This window comes from Galeopterus variegatus, unplaced genomic scaffold, assembly GCF_000696425.1.
Source record: "Galeopterus variegatus unplaced genomic scaffold, G_variegatus-3.0.2 Scaffold14, whole genome shotgun sequence".
Taxonomy (NCBI): Eukaryota; Metazoa; Chordata; class Mammalia; order Dermoptera; family Cynocephalidae; genus Galeopterus; species Galeopterus variegatus.
This window is the reverse complement of record NW_007726125.1, coordinates 372,042-384,864: the sequence shown is the minus strand read 5'-3', so window position 1 is coordinate 384,864 and position 12,823 is coordinate 372,042. Positions and strand designations below refer to the sequence as shown.

General features: G+C 52.4%; 1 protein-coding gene across 1 annotated transcript; it reads left to right on the top strand.

Annotated features, from left to right (window-relative positions):
• The first annotated feature begins 799 nt into the window (after window positions 1-799).
• Window positions 800-10,765, top strand: ARPIN (actin-related protein 2/3 complex inhibitor). Its single transcript, XM_008563566.1, has 6 exons — window positions 800-1,004; window positions 2,771-2,846; window positions 4,972-5,104; window positions 8,249-8,455; window positions 8,875-9,038; window positions 9,979-10,765. Exons 1-6 carry the CDS (start codon window positions 913-915, stop codon window positions 9,985-9,987), a joined length of 681 nt encoding a protein of 226 aa, XP_008561788.1. The 5' UTR covers window positions 800-912; the 3' UTR covers window positions 9,988-10,765.
• Window positions 10,766-12,823: the final 2,058 nt, after the last annotated feature.

Below are 12,823 nucleotides of genomic sequence, written 5' to 3'. Positions count from 1 at the left end.
GCCCATAATACTTTTAGCGGCCCTTGAAAATGTTTTAACTTCTTTTAAAATCAGAAGAAAAATTTTAAGCTGAAGAAAATGTTTTGATATATAATATTAAGTATTAATCTTTATTCCAACCCAGTGGTAAAATATAAGAAAAAATTTTTTTGATGGAGGAAGTGGCTAGGACCCACCTAAATCATAATGTGCCTGTGTGGGGGAGGGTGCTTTCTCCAACACTGACAGTTCATTCTGGACTCCCGGGTATCTGCCTGGCCACCTCCCCTTTGAAAGTTCTCCCAAAGGGCACACCTGGCCTCCAGGAATGCACCCACCTGCCAGGCACAAAGGGCTCAGAGAGGCTGAGGAACTCACCAAGCTCACACAGCTGGGATTCAAACTTCGGTATGTTGTTGATCTGTCATCTAAGCCCAGAGTCTGTCATCACAGATCCCTGAGACACCTCCCTCAGCCACTGTGGGACCGCGGGAGGGGCATAACGGGCAGCTTCTGTGCTGACCACATCCCTAAGCACTGTTTCCTCTTCTCCATTCCTGCTCTCTGGAAACCTTCCCTTCCAGAGCTGATCCTAAGACGGATCGTCTAGGATGTCTGGGCCTCAATTTCCTCTTTGTGCGTGTGTTGGGGCAGGGCGCTCTCTCCAGTAGCAAGGAAGCAGGGAGAGAGAAGAGAACGAGGCCCCTCCGTCCCCGCCCCCCCGTGCCGAGCCCCCAGCGGCGGATCCTCCCGGAAGCCCACCCCGCGCCGCGCACGGTCCGGCGGGCAGGAATGACGCTCGGCCCCTTTAAGTCCCGCCCGGGAACGCCTGGAGCCCGGCCGCGCCATTCCGGGATCTGTCTGCTGAGAGTGGCCGCTGTCTGCGCGTCCGTCAGGCGCTGCCCCGCGCGCCGGCTCTGGGAGGTCGGGATAATGAGCCGCATCTACCGCGACAGCGCCCTCCGGAACAAGGCGGTGCAGAGCGCGCGGCTGCCCGGGTCCTGGGACCCCGCCGCCCACCAGGGGTAGGCTCCGCCGCGCCCCCCAGCGGGCCTGGGCTCGCCGGCCTCGGTCGGCCTCCCCCGCCGCGGCTCTGAACCCAGCCGCAAGATTGGGGCGGCGCGGGGTGGGGGGACGCGGGTGGGAAGCAAAACCGGGGTTGCCAAAGCCGCCTCTGCGGCCTCCAGTCCGCTCCTCCCTGCGCCGCCGGCCGCCGCGCACCCCTAAGACACAGATCTGCTTTAAAGTCCCCGTCTGCCGGCGGACCCCCGGGAGAGGATCCCGACTCCCAGATGGTTCTCCGAGGGCCGTGCCTCGGCTCACGCCGCCTTCTGTTCCTACCCCACCCCGGTGACTAAAAACCCCACTCCTGAGGCTGTGGTGCCTCCCGGCCTTTGCACAGGCTTGTGCCCTGCCCCAGGAAGGACGGTGGCCATAACAGCGGCTGGGAGTTGGCTTGATCGGGCTGGGCGAGGGCAGGGCCTGCCTGGGGCCGGTGTGGAAGATCCAGAGGGCCAGGCCCTGCTGTCACAAGTGGAAGATCCAGAGGGCCAGGCCCTGCTGTCACAAGTGGAAGATCCAGAGGGCCAGGCCCTGCTGTCACAAGGTTATGAGAACGAACGGACCATCCATTTGCAATTGCAAACACTAAAGAATTGTGCGAAGTGAAATAAGCCAGACACAGAGAGACAAATACTGTATGATCTCACTTATATGTGGAACCTGCAAAAATCAAACTCATAGAAACAGAGTAGAATGGTGCTTGCCAAGGGATGAAGGCTGGGGCGATGGGGGAAATGGGGAGATGGTCAATGGGCACAAACTTTAAGTTGTAAGAAGAACAAGTCCTGGGGATCTAATTTACCACTTGGGTGGTGTTGGATGTGTTAACCTGATTATGATAATCATTATGTAATATATACGTATGTCAGCTCATCTCGGTGTATACCTAGAATATATACAATCTTTATTTGTCAGTTAAATTTTTTTAAACAAAGAATTTGGGGGGGGTGGATAGAAGCTCCTAAGGTCGGGGGAGGTGTCAAGTTTTTGCCCCCTGCCCCAGCAGCCCACTTCCACTATCATCTTCAGCTGTCCCCACCTCTCTCCCATTTCTGCAGTTCCTATAAAGGAGGCCCCCAGGTTCTGCTTTTATGAAAATTTGAATAAGGTAGCTGGGGTCCAGTTCCTCCGTGATCAGACCCTGTGATCTTGGGTTAGTCACAAAACTTCTGAGTGTCAGTTTCTCTACCTCTAAACTGGCAAATAATCATTTCCTTTGGTTGATGACCACATGGTTATGAACGAGAACAGTAATATAAAAGTGTTTTGAAACAGGTGAAAGGAGAAGATAATTTATAGCAGTTTACACCCCTCCCGTTTGGTTAAATAGAAAAGTAAAATTTTTTAGTAAACACTTAATAATTTACAAAACTCCTTCACGTACATGATCTTACATCATCATCCGAGGAGCAGATAATGGTGGCTATATTTCTCTCCATTTTGTAGATAAGAAGACATAGGCTCTAGTTACAGTAACTCCCAGTGGCTCTGCAGGAGGGGGTCATAGCTTGGTCTTAGGGCAGCCTGACAAGGTTCCTCCCACCCTCTGGGCAGTGCCCCAGCCTTGGGGGGCCATTGGAGGGATGGATGTGTTGACATGGGAAGCACAGAGAAGCTGCTCAGGGCCAGGCGAATAGGAGGAACGGGTGGGACTTCCTTCTCTCTAAGTGCTGACTCTTTCCTGAGGACTGACAGATCCAGCCATCCCTTCTTTCCTTCTCATCCGCAGGGGAAACGGCATCCTGCTGGAGGGAGAACTGGTCGATGTATCTCGGCACAGCATCCTGGACGCCCATGGCAGGAAGGTGACGATACTTCCTCAGTGGTACTCACAGGGAGGGTACTGGCTTTACAGTCCTTACCCACCAAGGCATCTCCTTGTGTTGGGCTCTGCCAGTGCCCAGACTCGGGATCCAGCTTCTTCCTTGATGGGCTCACAGAGCAGGTGGGAAGTGGGCCGGGAGATGAGCAGCCACACGGGACCACTGAGTGGAAAGGGAACAGTTAGGGCTGTGCTGGGTAGCACAGGTGGGAGGGCTCTTGCCAAAAGAGCCTGAGTCATAGCTGAGAGATGACCAGGCCCTAAACCCAACATAGCCTGCACGTGAAGTCTATGTTGCTGACATTGTCTGGGGCTCCAGTTCCTGTGTCCATGCCCCATCTACCTTTGCCCTCTCAGCCTCCTGGGGTCATGCTCTTTATTACCACCCCATCTCAGGTGTTCTCAGACACACCTGGCATTCACCATCCTATACTAGCCTGAGTCTCTTTTTTGAGCACTAGCGTTGAATTTCTACCCCCCTTTCAAATAGCCCCACCTAGATGTGCTGACCGCCTTATCTCTTTGGTCTCTGAAACTGAACTTATCAAAATGCCCTCTTGAGAGGGTAGCCAGAGGCCTGGTGCTACATGGAGCCTACACCCCATGGGAACAGCCTCAGTCCCCAGCTCACTATTTTCATGCCAAGAGATGCTTTGCTGCATCCTCACCTCCTTAGTACTCAAGTCAGCGGGTGGGTACAGCAATCCTGAGCCCCCAGAAGTATCCCCATGCTGATGGGAGGCTGGCCTGCCTCGGTTGCGCTCGGACAGGCAGAGTGTTCTCTCAGCTGCTCTCCAAACTTGCCTCCTCTGAGTTCCTTATTCCTGGTTGTAGTGCAGTGTTCTTCCCAGCCACCCACTTGCAAACCCCTACTATCTCCTCCTCCTGCCCTCCCCGCCGCAGGTAAGTAATGCCAGTCCTGCTGGACTCCTACCTCGGCTGGTCCTTCCCTTCCCTCCCTTCCTGTCCTGTTTCCATGTCCACTCACCTCAGAGGGGCCCCCAGTCTGTCCTGATAAAACCTTGCACTTACCCCTGTGCCTTCTGGCTGCCCTCAAAGCTCACCCTTGGCCTGCTGCTAACGTGTTTCTGGAAAGACATCTCTGAGGGTCTCACTGTTGTTCAGAAACCTTTCCGGATTCCTTCTCATCTACCACGTAAAACCCAAACTCCAAACACCAATTTAAGGCCTGTCCCAAATTGATCCGACTTGCTTTTCCAGCCTGAGCTCCCACAAGGTCTTCGTGTGCCCCGAGTTGATCAAATGTGCTCCTGGGCCTCTTGGCTTTATTTTATGTACCTGTCCCAGGCTTTTTTTGGCAGCTGGCAGATATGGGGATCTGAACACTTGACCTTGATGTTATAATACCACGTGCTCTAAGCAACTGATATAACCGGCCATCCTACCTGTCTCAGGATTTTAATATTCTCCCTACACCTTTATTCCCACAGTTGCAGGTTTGCCTTCCTGTTGTCTTCTCTTCTGCAATCCCTGGGAGCCATCGTCGCCTGCTTTATCAGAATAGCTGGCGAACAGCGTTTACAGCACGCTTCGTGCTTTGTACCGCGCTTGCTCCTAGAGTTCCTCATTGAATCCTTACAGCATTCCTGAGAGTAGTCATCATCACATTGTCCCTGTGTGACAGGGGAACAAAAGGCTCAAAAGGCTAGGAGTGATTTGCTCCAGGTCCTACATCTGATGGAAGGAGCAGATTGGCTGCCCTCACTCAGGGCTCCCTTTTGGTGCCTTTTCCATGGCACCTTGGCAGCGTCCACTCCTGCTTTATGGGATTTAGGGTCCTCAGTGCTTGGGTTACAGTTTTCTGTGCATGCTTGCTGCCTCTGGCTATGCAGAAGCCTTGGGGTTCGGCCTATGCTCGCCCCATCATGGACTTCTAGCGCAGCTCATTACGTGTGGCAGGTGCTCTAGTGAACACATGAGAGAATGGATATTTGAGTGGAGGCTTCTACTCAGCTTGAACATCTTTCAGAGCAGGAGTGGGGTTCCTGGTTACAGGGTGAGGTTGGCGAGGACTGCAGCCAGAGCCCAGAGTGTGTGTGTTGGGGGGCAGTGAAGCAGCCTATCACTCTCTGTCTGCCTGGCCCCAGGAGCGCTACTACGTGCTGTATATCCAACCCAGTCGTATCCATCGCCGCAAATTTGACTCCAAGGGAAATGAAGTTGAGCCCAACTTCAGCACCACCAGGAAGGTGAACACGGGCTTCCTCATGTCATCCTACAGTAGGTATCCTCTGACTTCCTTCCTCAGGGCCCTCTACAGTGTGGCCTGCTTTTGTTTCCTACACCTCTTGTCCCCTAGAAAGTGTCTTCTCAGCACGGTCGGCCTTGAAGGCGGCATGTGGCCTGAGAGCCTCCCAATGGGAATCCTTCCTGCCCTCATTTGCTCAGAGGATCTCCGCTGCTTCACCCCAGTCCCAGGGGCTAGGCTGGCCTTACCAACCCCTGCTGTTTCCTGCATCTGACAAATTGTTCACAGACTTGGCTTTGGGCTCTACTGCCTTTGTGCAGAGCCCAGGCCGGGCCCCCAGCCTGCCAAAATCCTCACCTGGTTCATGGGCCCTGTCTTTGTTTGTGCTGCTGTAATGTAATACCTTAGACTGGTTAATTTATAAATAACAGAAATTTATTGCTCACAGTTCCAGAGACTGGGGAGGCCAAGATCAAGGTGCTGGCAGATTCAGAGTCTGGTGAAGGATTGCTCTCTTCTTCAAAGAGGTGCCTTCTTGCTGTGTCCTCACAAGGCAGCTCCCTTCAACCTTTTATATAAGGGCACTAATCCCATTAGCCCTCATGACTTAATCCCCTCTTAAAGGCCCCACTTCTTAATACTATCACATTGGTGATTAAGTTTCAACATGTGAATTTTTGGGGGACATATTCAGACCACAGCAGGCCCTCCATGACCTCGTTCCTCTTCCTGATTTTGGCTGTAGAAGGATCTCTTTGCTGTCTGCCCCTGTGTGAGAAGTTTGAGGTTGAGTGGGAATCTCATTTTATTCATTCATGCTTTCAGTTGCTCGTTTAATTCTCTGAACATTTAGTGAGCATCTACCATGTACCTGGCCTGTGCCACATGCTGAAGGTCCAGGGACGAACAAGACTTGGCCCTGCACTTGGGATATTCTCAGTCTGGAAGAAGAGACAGGCCCATGGCTGGATCCCAGGGAGGGACTCTGAGGCCAGACAGCCATGGTTGGGGGCACCTTTGAGGAGGGAGCATGAGTACTGAATGCTGAAAGATAAGCCGGAATCAGCCGGTGCCTGGGCTTGGAAGGGTGTTTTGTAGAGAGGGCACAGTGTGCCAAAGGCATGGGGACTACAGGGCTCCTGATCCAGGTGACAAGAAACTGTGTGGGGTGGGTGGCAGGGATGGAGCTGAACTTCAACCGAGATGCAGGGGAGGCCTTTAGCAAGTGGCTTTAAATAGATGAGTGATAAGATTAGATTTGTTTTTAAACATCCTTGGGGAAGTGAATAGACTGGAGACCAGGGAAGCCTGCTGGGAGGCTGTTCTGGTAACCTAGGATGGAGATAAGAGGCCAGGATTAAGGACCAGTCAGTGGAGATGGAGAGACTTGACCAATCCGAGGTAGAAGAGGCAGCCCCAGTGTTAGATTGGATGGCGGAGGAAGAGGAAGGAATCAGGAATGACCCCAGGGGCTGGGCATGAGCTCCAGGCTTGGGGGAATGGAGGTGAAAGAGGAGAGGTTTGAGGAGAAGAACTCTGGTTTGGGACACACTGAGTTAGAGTCGCCAGTGGCACTTCCATTGGGGACTTGGAGGTACAGTTCTAGAACGTGGGGAGATGGCTGGGCTGGCAGCACACATTTGGGAACAATCAGCCCATTGAGAGTATTGAAGCCATGCAAACAGAGGAAGTTACTACCCAGGAGGAGAAAAGAAGTGGGCCCAGGAGGTTATCTTGGGCAACAGCAATAATAAGAGGTGGGTGGGGAAAGAGTCCCAGCAGGAGTAGGAGCAGGAACCATTGGAGAGGTGTGAGGGAGATGGGGAGCCCAGTGAAGCCAAGGGGAACAGGAGTGAGGAGCTAGCAGTGGGGCCGGGTGCTGAAGAAGAGCTCACTGGTGACTTGGGGTGTGGGGGGAGGGGATCTGCAGTAGTGGGTATCAAAGGCAGAATGCAGGAAGGCTTTGAGGAAGACCAGGGAGTGGGGAGGGAGAGGCAGGCCCTCCAGGAAAGTCTGGAGCCCAGATGGAGAAACTGGCTTGAGGCAGGAGGAGGGACATCTCATCCTTTGAGACAGAAGGGAAGGAGGAGAGGTTCTGTGTGGTTAGAGGTAAGTTGACAGGTAGGTGGTGTCAGGGAAGAGAGCAGCCCCACCTGATGACTTCTATTATCTTGCTAAGCAGGTAAGGTGGTTTGTCTGGGGAACACTGGTCAGGGCACAGTCCTCTCTGTGAGCAAGGTGTCACGGGAATCCCAGAAGGTGTCCGCGACAGAGCTTGGTTGAGGTTATCCACCACTAATGGAATGTAGCCAGGTGTTTGTGGGTTGGCCGGGATGTTCTCCAGCAGAGTGCGGCCACCTGGGGGTTGGTGTGGAGAAGGCAGCCTGTCGGACAAGCTCCAGTTTGCCCTGCAGGGGTGTGGCCATGCACACCTTCGTGAGGTCTTGTGGCACCCCCTACCTGTGAGGCTGGGCCTCACTTCTTAGTCTGGGAACTTCCTGGCCTCTGCAGATTTAGGACTTGGGTTTCTCTCTGAGCCCATGAGCTCTGCCAGGGCCAGGATGAGCAGGCCAGGAGAGAGTATGTGGACTAGCAAAGTTTGCTCCAGGTTCCAGCAGACCCCACCCCAGCCAGGAAGACCCTGAGGGCCTGGAGAGAACCCTGCCTGATAACTCGGGTCTCAGTAAGATGGCAGAATTGTGGGGAAGTGGGGCTGCCGCCTCCACTGCTGTGCGTCCTTGAGCTAATTATTTAACCTCACTAAGCCTTGGTTTTCCCATCTGTAAAGTGGGGATACTAAAAACACATTCACAGTCACTGAGGATTTACTATGTGCCAGGCATTGTGCTAAGTGCCTTACATACTTTATTTCATTTACACCTCATGTCAGTCCTATTGGGTAGGTCCAATTTTACCCTATTTTTCAGGTACAGAGAAGGTAACTTGCCCAAGTTACAGGAGAGCCTAGACTTGCCCCAGCAGTCTGGCTCCGGAACCCATGCCCATGACTTCTCTGCTGTGGGGTTCCTTGATGAGTACTTGCAGAATGGGTCCTGAGAGGCCTACCCTACGGGCATGGTGGGCATGTAAAACACTCAGCCCTCACCTGGCTCCTAAAGAACCCTCCATAAGTGCTTGTTATGGGGTGATAACCCTCCTGCACTGTGTGCCTGCAGAGCTGGAAGCCAAAGGGGACAGCGACACGCTCACGCCCGAGGCTCTGAAGGGGCTGGTGAATAAGCCAGAGCTGTTGGCGTTGACAGAGAGCTTCACCCCCAAGCACACAGTGGCATTCTGGATGCCTGAGGTGGAGATGGAAGCAATGGAGCTCAAGCTGGGGACTGGTGTACGGCTGAAAACTCGGGGTGATGGCCCCTTCCTAGGTGAGCAGCGTGGCCCTCATGCTGGCCCGGTGCTCCTGTGTGGCCTGTGGGGGCTCCTGTCCTCCCTTCCGAGGCTTCCCACCCCTCCTGCTAAGAACTCAGGGAAGCAGGCCAGCTCTGGCCTCTGTGGGGACATGACCAACCCCTTGAGATTTATTCCTAAAACCCTGAACAAGTGTCCTGGGACTATTAGACTGAACATCCTGGATCCAGGGGCGACACCAAAACCCATAGTCCCTATGGATGACCTCTCCTGTCTAGTGCCTTGGTAGTACCACCCAGGGCTTCAATGACCACACCTAGACCTGGAGAGAAAAACGGCTTGACCCAGGCCTTGGGGACCTCACCAGCAGGGGCCTACCCTCCACTATATTTCTGCCACAGGGAGAGAGGACATTCAACTTCTTCTCTTCTTTCAGATTCAATAGCCAAACTTGAGGCTGGAACAGTGACCAAGTGTAATTTCGCTGGTGATGGAAAGACAGGGGCGTCCTGGACAGACAACATCATGGCCCAAAAATCTTCAGAGGGGGCCACAGTGGAGCTCCGAGAGCAGGGGGATGGGGCAGAGGATGAGGAGTGGGTAGGTCAAGGGGACAACTGTGTACCTGGCCTTGGTGTGGTTGTACATACTGGTTGTGGTCGGGGGTAGGATGAGGAGACTGCAGAATAAATCTTACCCCCAGCTTTGGTGGAATTCTGTGGAATTCTTGAGAGTATGTTAGCATGAGGAAAATTCCTTCAAGGTATGAAGGGTGACAACCTGGGGCCTTACCTGTTGATGGGTCTAAACTATGCCAACCTACATGAAGCCGAAAGATTTATAAAAACAAGTGATGGGAAGGAGGGGTGCAGAGGGATCCAGAGGTAGTCATTAAGTCTCAAAATGTTTCTACATCAAGTGTTTCTCCTTTGGTCTGGGCTCCCTGCCCAAGATGACCAGAAAATGACTGACTTGGTCCTTACTAGTGGTCGTTTGCTGAGGTCGAGCCCCCAAGTTGATCCTCAACCTATTCACAGTCGTGTTTCTGAAGTGTATTTCACCTGAGGATTTGCACTGATGTCAAAAGGCACCAAATCGGACATTTAAAGCAAAGAAGTCACAGAAAGATGGGCTATTTACCTAGGTGATGAAGATGATGGCTTTTGCCAGAGAAAGTAGCAACAGGTAGCATAGAATGTCTGGATTCTCTTTTGTCTTAATAATGTGAGTCTTGGACTGAACAGGTGGAGCTGCCAGGCCAGTTCCCAGGGCCAGCTCTGATGAGGTGAGGTCAGGCAGGTGGCTGAGGGCCCACTGGTACCACCTGGTTGTAGCCTTGTTGGTCCAATGACTTGTTGAAGACTTTGATGTTTTCTGTTTTTGTTTGTTTCTGGCGGCTGGCTGGTACAGGCTTCGAACCCTGGACCTTGATGTTATCAGAACCATGCTCTAACCAAGTGCGTTAACGGGCCAGCCAAGAAGACTTAAATGAAATGTGCTCTATTCACATCTCTTTTCTTTACCCCTTGGATTTCTCCAGGATGACTGAGGTTAGAGGGATGAGGACACCTCCAGGCCTGCCAGCACCTTCCGTGCACGGTTGGGAATTTCTTCCACTGACTTCCACTCTGGAGCTGGAGAGAGCAGTCCACCAAGCCTTACCTGCTTCTTCCCTACAGCTGCTATGAATACTCTTTGCACAAGATCTGCTAAAACCAGATAGAAGACCACAACGGTGGCGGTAGGGCTCCATGCTGTGGCTCATGGAGACCACTCCCTAGATGCAAATCTAGTCCTCCTAGACATTTTCATGATGCCCTGTGCCCTGCATGGCAGCCTGTTTCTTGTCCCAGAGGCAGGAGGTGGGCAAGTCCCCCAGGGCACGTGGTCTTGGTGCAGAATTGGGAACTATCCATTGTCTAAACGGAGAGTGGCTCAGAGGAGAAGTTAGCAGGGCTCCTTCCTCTGTTTCGTTTCCTGCTTTCCTCCCACGCCCACCACCCTCCCCCGCACACTGACTTGTAGCCTCTGCTCTCCGGCTTCAAGCCTCCTTGGTCCCTGTATCTCCCCCGTCCCCAGTTGCCAGTTCTTTATTCCTCCTCTGGCCCCATGCTGCTGGGGGTTTCCTGTCTTCCACCCTCCCTGGCTGCTTTCCTGGTGGATGCTGACCCCAGGGAGGCCAACCGTGTTGACAGGTGTGGCTGGCTGCTCCACATCTCTCAGACGCACTCTGCCAGGCCACATTATTGAAAACACCTTTTTCATTGTCGTTTTGTACCTTGAGAACTTTTTATGAATGAGTAAATCATCAGAAAAGAATTCCTCCACACTGACTGGTTTCTTGTCACGGGTAAATGATCTTTCAGCTGAGCAACGTTCCTATAAGAAGGAAGCCGTTTCTCTTGGGTCGTGAACATTGCCATGTTGGGTAGTGTGCCCCCATGTAGACCTGTGATGAGATCTGAGTTGAAATCTTCATGTCCTAAAGACTTGGTGGCATATCGATCCTGCTTCACTCGGGGAAAAGAGGAGGTAGTGGTGAACTAATTATTGAGTCCCCCTAATGTGTCAAACACAGTGCCACATGCTTTCCATAATAGTAATTACAGCCACTGACTGCTTCCTGCTAGCACTTGTGCTAAGCACTTGCAATATGAGGGTACTTCAAAAAGTTCATGGAAAAACAGAATTAAAAGATAATGTGAATCTCTCCATGAGCTTTTTGAAGTACCCTTGTATCTTCACAACATGGAAGGTACATATGGTTATTATCCCTATGTTTTCCATATGAGACTGAAGCTCGTATGAGAGGCTTCATGGATAGTATATAGAGGAGAGAGGGATTTAAATCCACGCAGTCAGATTTCAAAGCCCACATTCTTAACTACTGCGCTATTGTGTCTTTATTTGCATGTTATAAAGGAGGAAAAGGGGCTCAGAGAGGTTAAGCAACCTGCTGAGTCACACAGCTAATAAGTGGTAGAACCAGGGTTCAAAACCAGAACTGTCAAAGGCAAAGCTTATGCTCCTTCCACTGTCCCCTGCTACAGAAGGGTCTTGGCTTACAGAAGGATCTTGGATACAGGGTCCAGAGGATGTAGTGGCCACCTCACTGGTGTCGTGTGTCTGAAGGGGACCGGCTCACCAGCAGGTCATGTTGGGACCTCAACCATGGGGGTGGTAAGGGAGGTGAGCAGGAGGGGAACTGTGATCACTGACTGGGGTTACAGGCACCCAGTGGGGGCATCCTGCTGTCCAAAGCACTATGGCCAAGGGTATGGCAAACTCATATGGGCAGACCACCATTCCAAACAAGGAGGCCTGGTGTGTCAATGTGTCAATGGGGGAAGTTCTGAGGCAACGAAAAGGGCTTGGGGTCTTGGAGGGGCCTCAGAAAGGGAAAGGCCATTGTGGCTGGAGCTCAGAGAATGGGTGGGGAGAAGGCGTGTTTGAGATGAGGCTGGAGATTGGGCATGGCATCTTCAGGCACATTAAGAATTTGAAGACTTTATCCTTAATATGCTGGAGCTAGTGATCCCATGGAGAGTAATGAGATCTGATCTGTATGTTTCAAAGATCACTTGACTGCCAAGAAACTGGAAGCAATGAGCTCATTTAGGAGACTGTTGCAATTGTCTGGGTTAGAGGCTGGAGTGGTTTGGTCTGCAGCAGTGGCAGGGGAGATGGAAAGAAGATAATGGTTTGAGGGGCATTCAGCGGGCAGAATCAACAGGACCTTGGAGAGGGAAGGGGTCAAGAATGTGCCCAGATTCTGGGTGAATGGAGGTGCCATGCTGTGTAAGCAGTGGTGTTATGGTTCTGGGTGACCTGCTCACCTGTGCCTATGGAGTGTAGGGAGCTGAAAACAGACCCCTGAGGAAGGAAAAAACAAGTGGACAGAGGATAAGGACAGGGTTCCAGGCTCAGCAGGCAGGAAAACTGAGACAAAATCCTCTTCTCTTGGACTAGGAAGGGAGAGACTGGAAAGCTGCTATGGCTCAGGCTGCATGGGCACACGGGGCTCATCCTGGCACCCTGGATAGAACACCCCATGATAGCAAAACTGTCACAGACTCCCCAGGAGATGTTGAAGCCCAAAGCTCCTGATTTCGCTGTACCTCCTGCCCTGATCAGGACTGGCTCAGGCATTAGGACAGGCCTAGCCAATGAGTAGGAACACTGGTAGATACATCTGTGGGGAGCTGGGGAAGGAGCAGGTCAGGGAATGAGGCAGGGGCTGAAACCCTGCTTCCAGGGTTCCCCAGGGTCTCCCATGTGGCTGCCAAGGGCAGCTTTCTGAAACCACACTGGGGTCCATTACTCTCCAAATGAAAAGTTCAAGTTCCTTAACACAACTCAGAGCTCATCACAGTGTCACAGCCCTC